Raw genomic sequence first — 18,447 nt, 5'->3', positions numbered from 1 at the left:
TGGGATAAAAATTGATAAAGAGCAGGTATTAGAAAGGCTGGCTTGTACTTAGATGTAGATATGTTACCAGGAGCAGATGGGATGCATCCTAGGGTGCTGAGGGAATTGAGCGAGGAAATCGCGGGAGGTACTGGCCATAATATTCCAATCCTCCTTAGGTACGGTGTTGGTGTCAGAGGACTGGAGAATTGCAAATGTTACACCATTGTTCAAAAAAGGGTATAAAGATAAACCCAGCAACTACAGGCCAGTCAGTTTGACTTCGGTAGCGGGGAAGCTTTTAGAAACAGTAATCAGGGACAAAATTTGCAGTCACTTGGACAAGTGTGGATTAATTAAGAAAAGCCAGCACAGATGTTAAAGGCAAATCGTGTTTAACTAAGTTGACGGAGTTCTTTGATGAGGTAACAGAGAGGGGTGAGGAGGGTAATGCAGTTGTGTACATGGATTTCTAAAAAGGCGTTCGACAAAGTGCCACATAATAGGCTTGCCAGCAAAGTTGAAGCCCATGGAATAAAAGGGACAGTGGCAGCATGGATACGGAATTGGCTAAGTGGTAGAAAACAGAGAGTAGTGTTGAACGGCTGTTTTTTATACTGGAGGAAGGTATACAATGGTGTTCCCCAGGGGTTGGTTATAGGACCACTGCTTTTCTTGATATATATTAATGACTTGGACTTGGGTGTACAGGGCACAATTTCAAAATTTGCAGATGACATAAAACTTGCAAGTATAGTGAACAGCGAGAAGGGGAGCGATAGACTTCAGGAAGACTTAGACAGGCTGGTGAAATGGGCAGAAACATGGCAGATGAAATTTAACGCAGAAAAGTGTGAAGTGATACATTTTGGTAGAAAGAATGAGGAGAGGACATATAAACTAAATGGTACAATCCTGAAGGGGTTGCACGGAGAGAGAGACCTGGGGGTACGTGTGCACAAATCATTGAAGGCAGCAGGGCAGGTTGAGAAAGCAGTTAAAAAGGCTTACGGGATCCTGGGCTTCATAAATAGAGGTATAGAGTCCAAGAGTGTGGAAATTATGAACTTGTATAAAACACTGGTTCGGCCCCAACTGGAGTACGGTGTCCAATTCTGGGCACCACAGTTAGGAAGGATGTGAAGGTCTTAGAGAGTGTGCAGAAAAGATTTACGAGAATGATTTCAGGAATGAGGGACTTCAGCTACGTTGATAGACTGGAGAAGCTGGGGTTGTTCTCCTTGGAGCAGAGAAGATTGAGGGGAGATTTGATAGAGGTGTTCAAAATCATGAGAGGTCTGGACAGAGTAGATAGAAGGAAACTATTCCCATTGGCAGAAGGGTCAAGAACCAGAGGATACAGATTTAAGGTGATTGGCAAAAGAACCAAAGGCAACCCAAGAAAAGACTTTTTTTACGCAGCGAGTGGTTAAGTTCTGGAATGCACTGCTTGAAAAGGTGGTGGAGGCAGATTCAATCACGGCTTTCAAAAGGGAGTTGGATAAGTACCTGAAAGAAAGAAATTTGCAGGGCTACAGGGAAAGGGCAGGGGAGTGGGACTAGCTGAAGTGCTCTTGCAGAGAGCTGGGACGGGTTCGACGGGCCTTCTGCTGTAACCATTCCATGGTTCGATGATTCTATTCTAAAACTAAATGTCAGCATTAGATTTGCACAAAAAAGGAAGCAGATTTAAACCACAGTAATGGGCTCTATATGTTAACAGGCTCAGTTTGTGGAAAACTGTAACCTGTAATAGCTTCTTCATTTAAACTTAACACAAATTGGCAATACTAAATACTGAAATGCTGTTAACTTTATTAGTGCTAAAAATAGATGAACCCAATCATTTTATTCAGAAGAGTTGAACAGAAAGTCTACACAAATTCTTCCAAACATATAGCTTTGTATTTTTTCCAGATTAAAATATACAACTCATCTACAAAAGTAGATAAATGATTGATTTTCACAGAAATCACAGAAACCCCACAGTGCAGATAGAGGCCATTTCGGCCCATCGAGCCTGCACCGACACATATCCCACCCGATCCCCGTAACCCCTACACCAACACATATCCCACCCTATCCCCATAACCCCACGTATTTAATCCCCCTAACACTAAGGGTCAATTTATCATAGCCAATCAACCTAACCTGCACATCTTTAGACTGTGGGAGGAAACCGGAGCACCCGGAGGAAACCCACGCAAACACGGGGAGAATGTGCAAACTCCACAGACAGTCGCCCGAGGCCGGATTCGAACCTGGGTCCCTGGCGCTGTGAGGCAACAGTGCTAACCATTTTCTTTTTTTTTTTTAAATCCCATTTTGCTCAACTCAAAATACAGTTTAATTTCCAGGTGAAGCAAGCACAAAACATAGGTATGATTTTTTTTTTTTTTTTTTTATAAACCAGCAGCCTCAATATTTTTCTATTGATACCTCAATTATTTCTTTTTGAAAAGGTGTAAGTTGATATCTTTGTTGCAAGTGGTATCAAGAATCAACAAAAATGTTTGAACACTTCATCAGCCACCTGCTGTTCAAACAACCAAGTTTATTTTGAGAGAGAGTCGCGGAAGAGAATCAATAGGTCTTTTCAAACAATAAAAACATAATGCAGAATGAATGAAAACTTTACCTGGCCAAGATTGATGTATACAGCATTCTGAAGGAACTCTGAGGCTTCCATGCTTCTCTTCTGAATAGCCAGCACTCTAACTGCCTTCACACAAGCTTCTAGTTCAATCACACCAGCATTTTTGTACTGTAAGACAGTAATACAGTAAAACACTTTACATATCACAAATTCTCAGGAAATAGTTAAATACAAGCAGCAATTTAATACAAAACATTGGATGCTAATTAATAGTAAACAAAAATTATTTAATTTATCATAATTTGAACAGGCAGATCATTTATAAAATATTTCCATCTTGAGCACCAGAATTTGGTGTCGGATTTCTGCTGATTGATTTTAGAAATATTTAATAGGACATCACCAAAAATGAAAGATTTCAATCATGAAGTTTTGCAGTCAGCAGATTAATCTGCATATTGTGTAATCTTCAAACTAGTAAGAAGTTTGGTAATGATGGGTTGTCTCTCTCTGGGGAGAGTACATCCAATTGAGGCAGGTTTGGTCACCATATAATTATTTTTACACAAGCAGATCTCCTGGGGTCTTTTCAATAACATTTTAGTGCAAAGTGTATGCACAAGATGTTTGCACAGTCTCAAACCTGTACACTTAGGTGTTGTTGGCAATCTTGCAATGCAGTTAATTTGCTATTCCAAGACATGTCTGACTATGAATTTGTTGCTGGAACCAGCATTGAGAAGGTCAAAGAAGAAGGACAATTTCCGAACTGGTGAGTTAGAAGGTGAAACTGCCGTTGCAAATTGGGGTGGAAGTAGGGCAATGGGAAGAGAGGAGAGTGCCTTTGGAAACTGGGATGGTTGGAGGCTGTTTGGTGTCTCTGCCTGTTGTAGAAAGGGTTTGGAGGGGTATAAAATCTCCTTGAATTGGTCAGTTGGAACATGAAAAATAAGAGTCTGAAATGTGGGGAGCTTAGATTGAATAAAACTGCTTCTGAAGGGACGGAATGGAAAAAACTACCTCCATGAAGGAAAGCAAGACTCAAAGTAGCTTTTGACAAAGTAATTGTCTGTGGAATATACTGTAGATAAAATCTAAATGCCATTTATTTTTCTTACTTCATTGGATTAAAGCCTAACTTGTGAAGTTAAGAGTGTTTAAAATTAAGAAAAGAACATAGGAGCTGGAGAAGGCCATTTGGCCCTTCAAGCCTGCTCCGTCGTTCAACAAAATCATGGCTGATCTTCTACCTCAACTCCACCTTCCCACACGATCCCCATATCCCTTAATTCCCTTAGTTCCCAAAGATTTAATCGACCTCGGTCTTGAATATACTCAACGACTGACCATCCACAGCTCTCTGGGGTAGAGAATTCCAAAGATTCACAACCCTTTGAATGAAGAAATTTCTCCTCATCCCAGTCCTAAATGGCCGACCCCTTATTCTGAGACTGTGACACCGTGTTCTAGATTCCCCAACCAGGGGAATCATTTTCTCAGCATTAACCCTGTCAAGCCCCTTAAGAATTTTATATTTTTCAATGAGATCACCAATCATTCTTCTAAACTTTCGGGAATATAGGCCTAGTCTACTCAATCTCTCCTCATAGAACAATCCCCTCATCCCAGGAACCAACCTAGTGAACCTTTGTTGCGCTCCTTCTAAGGCAAGTATTTATTTCCTTAGGTAAGGATACCAGAACTGTACATAGTACTCCAGGTGTGGCCTCACCAATGCCCTGTATAATTGCAGTAAGACTTCTTTACTCTTATACTCGAATCCCTTTGTAACAAAAGTTAACATACCATTTGCTTTCCTAATTGCTTGCTGTACCTACATGTTAACTTTGTGATTCATGTACAAGGACATCCAGGTTCCTCTGAATGTAAACATTTCCCAGTCTCACCATTCAAAAAATATTCTGCTTTTTTGTTTTTCCTACCTAAGTGGATAACTTCACACCTCCCCACATTGAATTCCATTTGCGATGTTCTTATCCAGTCAACCTGTCTACATCTTTCTGCAGCCTCTTACTTTCCCACCTAACTTTGTTTCATCAGCAAACTTGAATACGTTACAATCTATATTAATGACTTGGATGAAGGGACTGAGTGTAATAGCTGAGGCCCAAGCACCGATCCTTGCGGTACCCCACTAGTTACAGCCTGCTGTGGAAGTACAGTTTCTCACTTAGAGACAAAATGGCTTCCTAGGCATAGAATAAAAACTCAAATGGCCGACAGCATGATTCACTAATCAGTTTCAAGGGGATGAGACGATTTAGGAATGCTACATACGTACTCCTTATCTGTGACAAGCTTAACAAGGAGCCTCGTTTACCAAACAAATAGCCAAGGACAGGATAAGGTAAACATCGGCCCACAGGCTCAATTGGTACAGTGGGAGAACAGAAGGATCCCATAATAAAGGATTAATTAATCTTATCTCAAGGTATTTCTGTTCGTTATTCTAACGAAGCCTGGAATACGTTGTTCCAATAATTCGCAAGGTCTGTGCCTTTGTAATCAGGTATGATTCAATACTATGTCATGTGGCATAGAAAGCCTGTTTTGTTTCTGTACTGTATAAATATGTTACAAATTCTGTATTACTTTGAAGAGGTCTGATGTAGCCTTTGACTACACAACCCTTCCCTTGCAAGCAAATAAAGCCTGTCTTTGACGATACTTTGTGTTTAAGAGTATTACTCGGGAGTCAAGACTTCGACACTGCCAACCTGAAAATTACCTGTTTATTCCTACTCTCTTCATTAATTCATTCATGAAGATGGCTGCCGTCCTTGCGGGCTCCGTGCGTACCAGGCAGCTAAGTGTCCTTTGCTGCTTGGTGCACTAGGCTCGTTAAGAAAAAAGCATTTCACTGACTGGATTTCACTTGTTGTATTTGGTTGTGACAAATAAAAAATTGAAATTGAAAAAAAATTAAACAACCCTCAATCCATGCTAATATATTACCTTCAAGCCCATGAGTCCTAATTTTGTGTAATAACCTCTGTGTGGGACCTTATCTAATGCTTTTTGAAAATCCAAATACACTACATCCACTGGTTCCCCCTTATCCATCCTACTACAGGAAACTTTGGTTTATCCGGAAGTTGTATGTCCGGAAACCTCGATCTAACGGCAGAAATCAGCAGCCGTTTTGTTCGGTTTTTTTTCTTTTTTTTTCCTTCTAGCATTTTTATTTTTTTATTTTTTTATAAAACAGTCAGTCTCTGGAAAGCCTCTCTGAAGCTGTTGCTAAGCTACAGAGACGCTTCCAAGGTACGGGCCGACTGTTTACAAGCTGTTGCTAAGCAACAGTGTTTGTTGTCAGATACGGAGATGAAAACCTCCGTATCCTTCAACATTAGCGTTGGTCTGTCCGGAAGTTTTCATAGATCGGCATCACGCCGGTCCAGTCGGTGCCGGATATTGCGAAGTTTCCTGTCGTTAAATCTTCAAAAATGTAACAGATTTGTCAAACACAATTTCCCTTTCATAAAACCATGTTGACTCTGCCTAATCATATTACGATTTTCTAAGTACCCTCTTACCACATCCCTAATAATAGATTTTAGCATTTTGCCTACTACTGATGTCAGGCTAACTGGCCGATATTTCCTCATTTTTTCTCTTCCTCTTTTCTTAAATAGCGGGGTAATGTTCACTACCTTCCAATCCTTGGGAACTGTTCTAGAATTTAGGGAATTCTGGAAGATTAATACCAGTGCATCCACTATCTCTGCAGCTGCAGCTGCCGCTTTTAAAACCCTAGGATGCAGGTCATCAGGTCCAGGGGATTTGTCGCCACTTAATCCCACTAATGTCTCCAATACTATGTCTTTACTTGCACTCATTTCAAGTTCCTCATTCTCACTAGACCCTTGGTACCCCATTATTTCCGGAATGTTTTTTGTGTCTTCTACCGTGAAGACAGATAAAGTATTTGTTTAATGTCTCTGCCATTTCCTTATTGCCCATTATAATTTCACCCCTCTCTGCCTCGAATGGGCCCACGTTTACTTTCGCTAATTTCTTCCAATTTACATACCTATAGAAAATGTTTACAATCTATTTTTATGTCTCTTGCTAATTTACTCTCATTCTTTTATCTTTCCTCATCAATTTCTCAGTCCTCCTTTGTTGAATTCTAAAATCCTCCCAATCCTCAAGCTTACTACTCTTTTTGGTAACATTATAAGCCTCTTCCATTAATCTAACACTATCTTTAACTTCACTTGTTAGCCACGGTTGGACCACTTCTCCTGTGGGAATTTTGTGCCTTAAAGGAATGTATATTTCAAAGACTCGGAGTCAGAGTCATAACTGCACAGGAGGAGGCCATTCGGCCCATCGAGTCTGTGACGGCTCTCTGTAGAGCAATCCAGTTAGTCCCATTCCCCGCTCTATCCCCAAAGCCCTGCAAGTTTATTTCCCTCAAGTGCCTATCCAGTCTCCTCTTGAAAACATAGCGTATCGCCGCTTTCACCACTTCCATCGGCAGAGACTTCCAGGTCCTCACCACTCGCTGCGTAAAAAAGTTTTTCCTCACATGCCCCCTCTATCGCTTGGCCAGAACCTTAAATCTGTGTCCCCTAGTCCTTGTACCATCAACTAATGGGAACAGCCTTTCCCCACCTAGCCTATCCAAACCAGTCATAATCTTGTACACCTCTATCAAATCACCCCTCAACCTCCTTTGCTCTAATGAAAACAAATCCAGCTTCTCCAACTTGTCCTTGTAGCTAAAATCCCCCAGCCCCAGAACCATTCTGGTAAATCTCCTCTGCACCCTCTCAAGTGCCTTCACATCCATCCTAAAGTGTGGTGACTAGAAATGGACGCAATACTCCAGTTGCGGCCTAACCAGCGCTTTAATAAAGGTTCAGCAGCAGAACTTCTCTACTTTTGTACTCAATACAGGTACACTATCCCTTATCCGAAAGCCTTGGGACCAGCGGAGTTTCGGTTTTCAGAAGGTATTATTATAAGACTGGGAAATTTGTATTTAATATAAATTTTAAGAGTTCAGGCTACCTCTTGCAACTGTTCCGTGTCTCATTCCCCTTCCTGCTTCTCTGGAAAGCCGGATATCGGCTGACTAAGCTGGCCCGCAAATCAGGTCGGGGGGGGGGGGGGGGGGGGGGGAGAAAAGAATATCGGACGGGCTGCGGTCCAGGTCGGGGTCGGGGGGGTGGTCAGGGGGGAGAAAAGAATATCGGACGGGCCGCGGTTCGAGTCGGGAGAAAAGAATATCGGGCGGGTCGGGGGTCAGGGCGGGGTGGGGGGGGGTGGGGGAGAAAAGAATATCGGACGGGCCGCGGGTCAGGTCGGGGGTGGGGGGGGTGGGGAAGGAATATCGGACGGGCTGCTGCAGCTGTCGGACCAGCCGCTGTATTGTTGGGTTCACACTGCCCGGCTCGGCCTGCAATCTCCTACCCAGGAGGGAACTCTGTGACCCTCTGCCCTGCTCAGCGTAAGTCGTGCGCCACTCTGGTCCTGTCGTGCGCACGACTTACGCTGAACAAAAAAACTTTCGGTTTTTAGAGGTTTTCGGAAGTTCGGATAAAGGATAGTCTACCTGTACCTCTATTTATGAAGCCCAAGATCCCATCTGCTTTGCTAACCACTCTCAATATGTGCCACCACCTTCAGGGACCTACGCACATTAACTGCAAGGTCCCTCTGTCCCTGCACACTCTTTAAAACTGTGCCATTAAGTATATATTGCCTCTCCCTGTTCCTTCTGCCAAAATGCATCACCTCTCACTTCTCTCTTCTCTGTACTAAATTCCATCTGCCACTTGTTTGCCCATTCTGCTAGCCTTTCTATGTCCTGTTGCAGTCGATTGGTATCATCACTGTTTGCCACACCCCCAAGTTTGTTGTCATCGGCAAACTTAGAAATTCTACTCTGTATTCCAATATCCAGGTCATTTATCAAAAAAAAGCAGTGGCACCAGCAATGACCCTTGGGGAACACCACTGTGTACCATCCTCCAGGCTGAAAAACAGCCATTTACCACAACTCGCTGTTCTGTCCTTAAGCCAATTCCTTATCCAAGCTGCCACTGACCCACCTATTCCATGAGCCTCAATTTGGTTAAGCAGCCTTCTATGTGGTACTTTGTCAAACGCCTTCCTAAAATCCATGTAGATAACATCCATTGCATTCCCTTCATCAATCCTCTGTTACTTCAACAAAAAATTCAATTACATTAGTCAAACACGATCTGCCTTTTACAAATCCGTGTTGGCTCTCCTTAATTAGCTTAAACCTCTCCAAGTGCCTATTAATTTTTTCCTTGATTATTGTTGCAAAAACTTTACCCACCACTGATGTTAAACTGACCAGCCTGTAGTTACTAGGATTGTCCTTACACCCTTTCTTGAACAATGGCGTCACATTTGCCACTTTCCAATCCTCAGGCACCTCGCCCGCATCTAGGGAAGATTCGAAAATTATGGCAAGCCCTGCCACTATCTCCTCCCCCAATTCCCTTAGCAACCTGGGATGTAAGCCATCTGGACCAGGCGACTTATCCACTCTAAGCATACCCAGCCTTTCTAGTACATCCTGTTAATCAATTTTCACCCCTTCCATTGCTTCTACCGATATTTTGTCAGTATCCACCTCCTTAGTAAACACGGGTACAAAGTACTCATTGAGTATTCTAGCCTTGCCCTGCGCCTCTAAGCATATATCACCTTCTTTGTCCCTTAAAGGCCCCAACCCGTCTCTTACTACCCGCTTACATGCCGGTAGAAGATTTTTGGGTTCCCTTTTATGTTAACCGCCATGCTACTCTCATATTCTCTCTTTGCCAATCTTATTTTCATCTTCATTTCCCCTCTCAACTTATGGTATTTGGTCTGGTTTTCCCTTGAAGAATTCACCTGACATTCATCGTACACCCTCTTTTTTTGTTTCATCATCTTCTCTATCTTCCTTGCAATCCAAGGAGTCCTTGCTTTGGTTCCCTTACCCCTCCTTGTTGGAATGTACCTTGCCTGTACTTGGAACATCTGCTCCTTAAAGATCACCCATTGTTCCGTTAGTTTTTCCCTGTCAGTCTTTGGTTCCATTTTATCCTGGCTAGATCCTTTCGTGTCCCATTGAAGTTAGCCCTATTCCAGTTTAGAAGTTCCACTCTAGATTGTTCCTTGCTCCTCTCCATTGCTAATCTAAACCTTATGATACGATGATCACTCATACCAAAGACACTTGGTTGACCTGGCCCACCTCATTCCCCAGCACTAGATCCAGCAATGCCTCCTTCCTAGTTGGGCCAAGAGTACACTGGTCAAGGAAATTCTCCTGAACAGATTTCAGAAATTCCTCCCCCTCCTTTCCCCTAGCATTATCCTAATCGATATTTGGGTAATTAAAGTCCCCCAATATCACCACTCTATCGCTCTTGTATAGCTCTGAGATTTCCCTGCAGATTTGCTCCTCTACCTCCCTCTCACTATTTGGAGGCCTGTAGAATACCCCCAATAGCGTGATCATACCCTTTTTGCTCCTCAACTCTTACCAAATGGATTCTATCCTTGTCCCCTCAAGAACATCCTCCCTTTCCAACACTACAATGTCTTAATCAGCACTGCCACCCCACCTCCCTTTTTTCCTTCCCTATCTTTTCTGAACATCTTGTACCCTTGAATGTTAAGTGCCCAGTCCTCATCGCTTTTAAGTCATGTTTCCGTTATTGCCACAACATCATGGCCCAGAAATTCAGATCTCCACGGGCGAGTATGCACGGGGTACTCACCCGTAGGCCCAATGGAAGTGCCGCTTTCTTGTATGCACTGCGCATGCGCGGGAAACCGGCACTTCCATTCCCCTGAAAGCAGGGGTTCAGACGTCAAACGCGTGCGCGGGAGAGGCTGCGCGTGCGCATCGAACTTCAGTTTTTTTTGCAGGTTTTCCCGGGAGGGTAAGTCTCCAGAAGTTACACATTTAAAAAGCAAACGTAAGGCTGCTTTTTACAAGGTAAGTGATGAATTAATTAAAATTAAAACATTTTTTTCCACAGGTTTATTATTTTTAAATACTTTAAGCAAGGTAAGTTTATTTTTAGCCCCGTTAGAAAACAAAATTATTTTTTTCAAAAATTTAAATTATTGTTTAAAAGTTATTTCATGTAATTTATAGTTTATTTAAAAAATGTGATTTAAAAAAAAAATTATTTGAAGATTTAGTGATGTTTTGGGGTCGTAGTATTTATAAGTTTTGACAGCTCTTCCTGAATCTTATGAATGGGGCATTCCCTGCTCTGATTGGCTCCCCATGGCCCACGTGATCCCAGGGGCCGCATCAAAATAACTGCGCCCCTGGGATACCCAAGCACTGCGCACCGGCAGCTGGACCAGGCCCGGATCGGAATTCCACAGGTGCCCACAGCACAACGGCCGGCGCGCTAGATAAGTGCAGGTCGGGGGCTTACACCCACGGAAGCCCCCGACCCAAATTTCTTGGCCCATATTGCCACACGGCTAATTGTGCTTGTAGCTCACCAACCTGATTCACCATACTTTGTGCGTTGACGTACATGCAATCTGAACCCATTTTTGAATTTTTCGTAGTCTTTCTTAGTCTGCTCCTATCTAATATGGTACTACTTCCGCCTCTAGTACTACTTTCTTCTCTAGTACTATGCAACTCACTCACTCTTTTATGCACCTTATTCCTCTTTTCTGCTCCGATATGCTGGTGCCCATCCCCCTGCCAAGCTAATTTACACCCTCCCCACGAGAATATTGGTCCCGGCTCTATTGAGATGTAACCCGTCCAGCTTGTACAGGTCCCACCTTCCCCAGAAATGGTCCCAATGCCTCAGGAATCTAAAGCCTTCCCTCCTGCACCATCCCTCCAGCCACACATTCATCTGTTCTATCCTCCTATTCCTGTACACACTAGCACGTGGCACCGGGAGTAATCCGGAGATTACTATCTTTGAGGTCCTGCTTTTTAATCTCTTTCCTAGCTCCCTATAGGCTGCCTGCAGGACCGCATCACTCTTTCTGCCTATGTCGTTGGTACTGATATGGGCAATGACCTCTGGCTGTTCACCCTCCCCCCTCAGAGTGCCCTGCAGCCGCTCAGTGACATCCTTGACCCTGGCACCAGGGAGGCAACATACCATCCTGGAGTCACGTCTGCATCCACAGAAACACCTATCTGTTTCTCTAACCAATGAATCCCCTATCACTACTGCTCTTCCACTCTTCTTCCTCCCCCACTATGCAGCTGAGCCACCCTTGGTGCCGTGGCCTTGGCTCTGGCTGCTCTCCCCAGAGGAGCCGTCATCCCCACCAGTTTCCAGAACTGTGAACTGGTTAGCGAGCGAGGTGCACTCTGGGGATTCCTGCACTACCTGCCTGGTCCTCCTCCTTTGTCTGGTGGTCACCCATTCCCTCTCTGCCTGCACATTCCGAGGCTGCAGGATGACCACTTCTAGAAACGTGCTTTCCAAGTATTCCTCAGCCGCACGGATGCAATGTCGTGACTCCAGCTGCCACTCGAGCTCCAAAACCCGGAGCTCGAGTTGCTGCAGTTGGCGAAATTTCCTGCACACGTGGTTGTCCAGGCCGCAAGAAGCGTCCAGGATTTCCCACATGGCACAGGATGTGCAAATCACAGGACTGAGCTGCCCTGCCATGCCTCTATTTACCAGACTATGGAGGCAATTTAGCAGAAATAAACTTTAAAAAAAACTTAATACTCAACAGCTCCCCACCAAACAGCACTTCCCTCTATTAGATAGGTTATAAACTACTTGGCAGAAATATACTCAGAACTGAACAAAAAAATCCTTACCACAAATACTCACCCTATACTCACCTCTCAGCTCACTTGTGCCAGCGACACCTTTGAATTCTGATGCCACTCCTTCGTTATGTTGCTTGCCAACCGTCTCCCTCGCAGGTAGTCCACTCACTCAGACTCACCCATATTTGTGGTAAATTATGTATTAATTCTTGAAATGCTACCCATTGCTTGTTTACCGTCATACCTTTTAATGTAGTTTCCCAATCTACCTTAGCCAACTCGCCCCTCATACCTACGTAGTTTGCTTTATTTAGATTCAAGACGCTCGTTTCGGACTTAACTAAATCACTTTCAAACTCAATATAAAATTCCATCATATTATGGTCACTCTTCCCTAAAGGCCCCTTTACTACAAGGTTATTAATTAACCCTTTCTCATTGCCCAATACTAGATCTAAAATAGCCTGTTCCCTAGTTGGTTCCTCAACATACTGATCTAGGAAACTATCTTGCATACATTCCATGAATTTGTCCTCCACACGATTACTGCAAATTTGGTTTGCCTAGTCTATATGTAGATTAAAGTCCCCCATGATTACTGTATTACCCTTGTTACATGCGCCTCTAATTTGCTGATTTATACTCTGCCCTATATCACAACTACTGTTTGGGGGCCTATAAACAGCTGCCACCAATGTTTTCTGCCCCTTGCTGTTTCTTGGCTCCACCCAAACTGATTCTATTTGATTTTCGGAGCCAAGATCCTTTCTCTCTACTGTCTTTATCCCATCCTTTATTATCAGGGCTACCCCTCCTCCTTTTCCATTTTGCCTATCCCTTATAAAAGTATCCTGGAATATTTAGTTCCCAACTACTTGGTCACTTTGCAACCACGTCTCCATACTGGCTATTAGATCAAAACTATTAATTTGTATCTGTGCTAATTAATTCATCTATTTTGCTGCGAATGCTTCATGCATTCAGATATAGTGCCTTTAGTTTTGACTTTTTTCTATTTTTCCCTGATGCCCTATTATCTTTGTTACTCTCTATCCCTTCCTAAACCACTCTGCTTATTTTTACCCAAAACTCTGCTCCAGAACCTTGAATTTCTCTTGCTGCTTTTAAATTAAATCTTTCCTGAATCCTCCCAACCCCTCACCCCCCACTTCATTAGTTTAAAGCCCTGCCTACTGCCCTAGTTATTCGATTCACCAGGACACTGGTTCCAGCCTGGTTTAAGTGGAGCCCGTCCCAACGGAACAGCTCCCTCCTTCACCAGTACTGGTGCCAGTGGCCCATGAAGCAAAACCCCTGCCTCCCACACCACTCTTTCAGCCATGCATTTAACCTTCTAATCTGTTTATCCCTATGCCAATTGGCACATGGCTCAGGTAACAATCCAGAAATGATTACTTTTGAGGTTCTGCTTTTTAATTTGGGCCCAAACTCTTTCAGCAGAACCACATTCCTAGTTCTACCTATGTCGTTGGATCCAATGTGGACCGCAACAACTGGATTCTCCCCTTCCCACTCCAAGGCCGTTATCATTTTTGTAATTCTTAACTTCAAAATTTTCCAGGGAGCTTATCCCCAGAACAGTGAGCAAGAGCAAGTAGTATTTAGATGGGAGGTGTATAACTAAGTTTTCTCCCTGCAGCTCTAAGTCAGAGGATATACTGTTTTGTAACAGCAGGATCATTTTGCCATTTCACACATGATGTCTTTTCTAATGACAAGCAAGTTAAGCTTGGACTTCAGTAAGGCTTTTGACAAAGTCCCGCATGGGAGACTGGTCAAGAAGGTAAGAGCCCATGGGATCCAGGGCAATTTGGCACATTGGATCCAAAATTGGCTTAGTGGCAGGAGGCAGAGGGTGACGGTCAAAGGTTGTTTTTGTGACTGGAAGCCTGTGTCCAGTGGTGTGCCGCAGAGATCAGTGCTGGGTCCTTTGCTGTTTGTAGTGTACATTGATGATTTAGATATGAATGTAGGAGGTATGATCAGTAAGTTCGCAGATGACACGAAAATTGGTGGGATAGTAAATAGCGAGGAGGGAAGCCTCAGGCTACAGGACGATATAGACGGGTTGGTTAGATGGGCAAAAACAGTGGCAAATGGAATTTAACCCTGAAAAGTGTGAGGTGATGCATTTTGGGAGGACGAACAAGGCAAGGGAATACACAATGAATGGCAGGATCCTAGGAAGGACAGAGGATCAGGGGGACCTTGGTGTGCATGTACATAGATCCCTGAAGGCAGCAGGACAGGTAGATAAGGTGGTTAAGAAGGCATATGGAATACTTATATTCTATGCCTCGGCTAATGAAGGCAAGAGCAGGGAGGTTATGTTGGAGCTGTACAAAACGCTAGTTAGGCCACAGCTGGAATACTGTGTGCAGTTCTGGTCGCCACACTATAGGAAGGATGTGATTGCATTGGAGAGGGTGCAGAGGAGATTCACCAGGATGTTACCTGGGCTGGAGCGTTTCAGCTATGGAGAGACACTGGACAGGCTGGGGTTTTTTCCTTCAAGCAGAGAAGGCTGAGAGGGGACCTGATTGAGGTGTACAAAATTATGAGAGGCATAGGTAGGGTAGATAAAAAGGAACTTTTCCCCTTAGTAGAGGGGTCGATAACCAAGGGGCATAGTTTCATGGTAAGAGGCAGGAGGTTTAGAGGGGATTTGAGGAAAAACTTTTTCACCCAGAGGGTGGTTGGAATCTGGAACTCACTGCCTGAAAGGGTGGTAGAGGCAGGAACCCTCACAACATTCAAGAAGCATTTAGATGAGCACCTGAAATGTCATAGCATACAAGGCTACGGACCAAGTGCTGGAAAATGGGAATAGAATAGACAGGGCTTCATGAGTCGAAGGGCCTCTTTCTGTGCTGTAAAACTCTATGGCCCCGATTTTCTGCCAGGCGTCGGCCGAAAAAGGGGGTCGCGACCGCCCCCCCCCCCCCCCCGCCTCCCCCGACTTTCGGACCACCGTTTCTCCACGAGCCGATTCAGTCCAGCCCGCCGCTGGCAGGACTGGCCGTCGGGACCCTAATCACCAATTATTGGCATGTTTAATGCCATTTTAGGGTGCACTTGCGATTTTCAGGGGTTCCCCACGCTAAACACACCTGCGGGGAACCCCGCTGATGAAACCTGGCGTGAAGCTTGCCGGCTTGCTTGCTCTCAGCTGTAGGTCATTCGGGAAACCTGCGATTTAAACGGAGAGCATTGTATGCATCTACCAGAAGCATGGGACGCCTTTTTTTCCTTCCCTTCTTGCCATTAGAGGATCTCCAGCAGCAGAGGCGGCAGCAGCAGAACCAGGAACAGCAGGATGAGCACCAGGCTGCTGCTCACTCACCTGAAGCTGCACAGGCCAGAAGGGGCCAGCGCTTGGAAGTGGCTTGAGAGCACCTTGCTGCACTTTAGGGGGCCATGGGGACCCGTATCTGCACTGGCAGTCCTACTCAAAAGGACTTCCATGAAGGTCTGGTTTCTCTGTTCAATAGATGGCCAACGCTCAAGAGATGTCATTCTCTTATGAGCACTCACCATGTTTTCCATACCCTGGCGAGTTATCTCCTCCATGGAGGTTGCCAACCTTTCCATGGTGATGCGTTCCTGCGCCAATGACTCCACAAAGGCTCTGCTCATGGTCGCTATGGACTCCTCCATTCGCTCCACACTCGCAGCGATCCTAGAGACAAAACCTGCCAGAGACTCCTGCATCTGTGCATGGAGATCCATCACCTCTTCTCTTGCGGATGGACCCAGAGGCAGAGGGTCGACATGCAGCGCAGCTGAGCTGAGCTGGCAGAGTCCTGCGCCCTCCGATGGGGACTCTCCACTGCTGTCCCTGTCTCCAGAATCTGCTGAGGCTCACTTGTGAGCTGTGAAACACCAGGTGACAACACTACTCTATGTCCCGAAGGTCCCCCCGAAGCGTGAGTGTCTGCGCTGGTGCTGGGTGCGCTTACTTCTGCTGACGCTGCGCCCTCAGAGGTTGGAGCTTCCTCCGAGGAGTCTGGCAGCACAGCCTCTTCCTCCTCCACAGTGGGGGACGGGGGCTCTGGATGGTCCTGTGGGGGAGTAGAGGAAGGAGTTAGAGATGTGATGCCAAGGTTACATGCACATTCGAGTTGACATCTGCTGACACCTGCATCCATGCAGCCTTGGTCTCAGTGGGAGGCCTCTTCCTGCCTGACCTAGGGAAGAGGACCTCCCTGTGGGCCCTAACCCCATCCAATAATGCCTGCAGTGAAGCTTCGTCGAATTTGGAGGCAGCTCGGGGTCTGGCACTGGCCACAGCTGCTGAAGGCTCCTCTGCCATCCTGTATGGTTCGTTTGGAAGCCAACAGAGGAAGCAATGCTTGCTGTGGACCTTGAAAGCACCATGAATGATGACATCATACTGTGGGGCTTCCTGACTGGAAATGGACAACTAGCAAGGCTGCCCACACGCTGGAAATTAATTGGCCAATTGAGGGAAAATTGCGTGCAGCTGGCTGACCCATTTTTTTGTGGGTCAGAACCCCACATTCGGGGGAATCCGACCATTTCCCACACAAACCACAAAATCAGGCCCTATGACTCTACTCTGGAAATGGTGACTAGAAAGAAATAGTACTAGTTCAGAAGGCTATCCCCTCTGCCGGTGATCACAGACATGATATAAATCATATTAGTTTTCCCTTTGACAATAAAATCCCTAGTAATATTGCAGACCATGTGACGTATGTTTCAAAATGCTTACCAACCAGACAGCTGCCTCCCAAAGCTCCCTGCCATGTGAATCAATCCACCATGACTGTATCTACCGACGTTTTCTTAATCAGCCAGGTCACTAAATCAAATGCAAGGTTTAGCACACTATCCCAGGTGAGATAGAACAGACAATTTGCTTATTCTACTCAGCACACCTATCGGTTGGGTCAATTAAAAGGACACATTGGTGATAGTTTTAGACACATGACCTGGGCCAGTAAAATCTGCCAGCTGGAGTACCAGGCAAGTAGTTTCTAGTGGAGGCTTAACACCAACTTTCCGACACCTCCTCCGACCTCCCCCTGGACCATGACCCCTGATGTGCCTTCAATAACCACAAAACTAGAAGTTATAGACTTTAACAAGTTGGCTTTTAATCACTAAGATCAGAGCTAACATCTCAACACACCGACTGGCTCACAGGAATGAGTCATACAGATCCTGAGATCTTTAAGTAAGAGAAGTCAGGGGCGGAGCCAAGAGCCAAGACCTGGAACCTTCCAGGTTAGTCAGGAAAGAGGAAGTGAAACTATACACCATGTGGGGGAGGGTAATATACATGAGTGCAAAACGAATACAGGCAAGACAAACAGATTTCATTACAACCCCACTACCAAACATCAAGCCACCGTTTCCAAGACGATCACTAACTTCATCTCCTCTGGAGTTCTTCCCTCCACGGCCGCCAACCTCAGTTACCCAACCCCACACAGCCCGCTTCTATCTCCTTCCCAAGATCCACAAACAGGACTGCCCTGATAGACCCATCGTTTCAGCCTGTTCTTGCCCCACGGAACTTATCTCTTCCTATCTCGACTCTATTCTTTCTCCTTGTCCAGTCTCTTCCCACCTACATTCGCGACTCTTCCGACGCCCTCCGCCACTTTAACAGTTTCCAGTTTCCTGGCCCCAACCGTCTCCTTTTCACTATGGACGTCCAATCCCTCTACACCTCCATCCCCCTCCAGGATGGCCTGAGGGCACTCCGCTTCTTCCTTGAACAGAGGCCCTTCCACCACCACCCTCCTTCGCCTGGCTGAACTTGTTCTCACATTAAACAACTTCTCCTTTGACTCCACTCACTTCCTCCAAATTAAAGGTGTTGCTATGGGAACACCCACGGGTCCTAGCTATGCCTGCCTTTTTGTGGGATATGTGGAACATCCTTTATTCCAGTCCTACTCGGGTCCCCTCCCTCACCTCTTTTTCCAGTACATTGATGACTATCGGTACAGTTTCCTGCTCTCGCCCTGAACTGGAAAATTTAATTCACTTTGCTTCCAATTTCCACCCTTCCCTCACCTTCACATGGTCCATCTCCGACTCTTCG

General features: G+C 45.1%; 1 protein-coding gene across 1 annotated transcript in view; it reads right to left on the bottom strand.

Annotated features, from left to right (window-relative positions):
• The window catches only part of trappc9 (trafficking protein particle complex subunit 9), a 1,276,086-nt gene that overhangs the window by 1,198,052 nt on the left and 59,587 nt on the right, over window positions 1–18,447 (bottom strand). Inside the window, exon 7 of the mRNA XM_085993951.1 lies at window positions 2,618–2,743. Within this exon, the coding sequence (XP_085850077.1) occupies window positions 2,618–2,743 (126 nt within the window). The remainder of the gene's footprint in view (window positions 1–2,617; window positions 2,744–18,447) is intronic.

Source organism: Somniosus microcephalus, chromosome 7 (assembly GCF_052327205.1).
Source record: "Somniosus microcephalus isolate GS21.2 chromosome 7, FLI_Smic_1.0, whole genome shotgun sequence".
Classification (NCBI taxonomy): Eukaryota; Metazoa; Chordata; class Chondrichthyes; order Squaliformes; family Somniosidae; genus Somniosus; species Somniosus microcephalus.
Note: the sequence above shows the minus strand (reverse complement) of the source record. Positions and strands in the feature narration are given on the sequence as shown.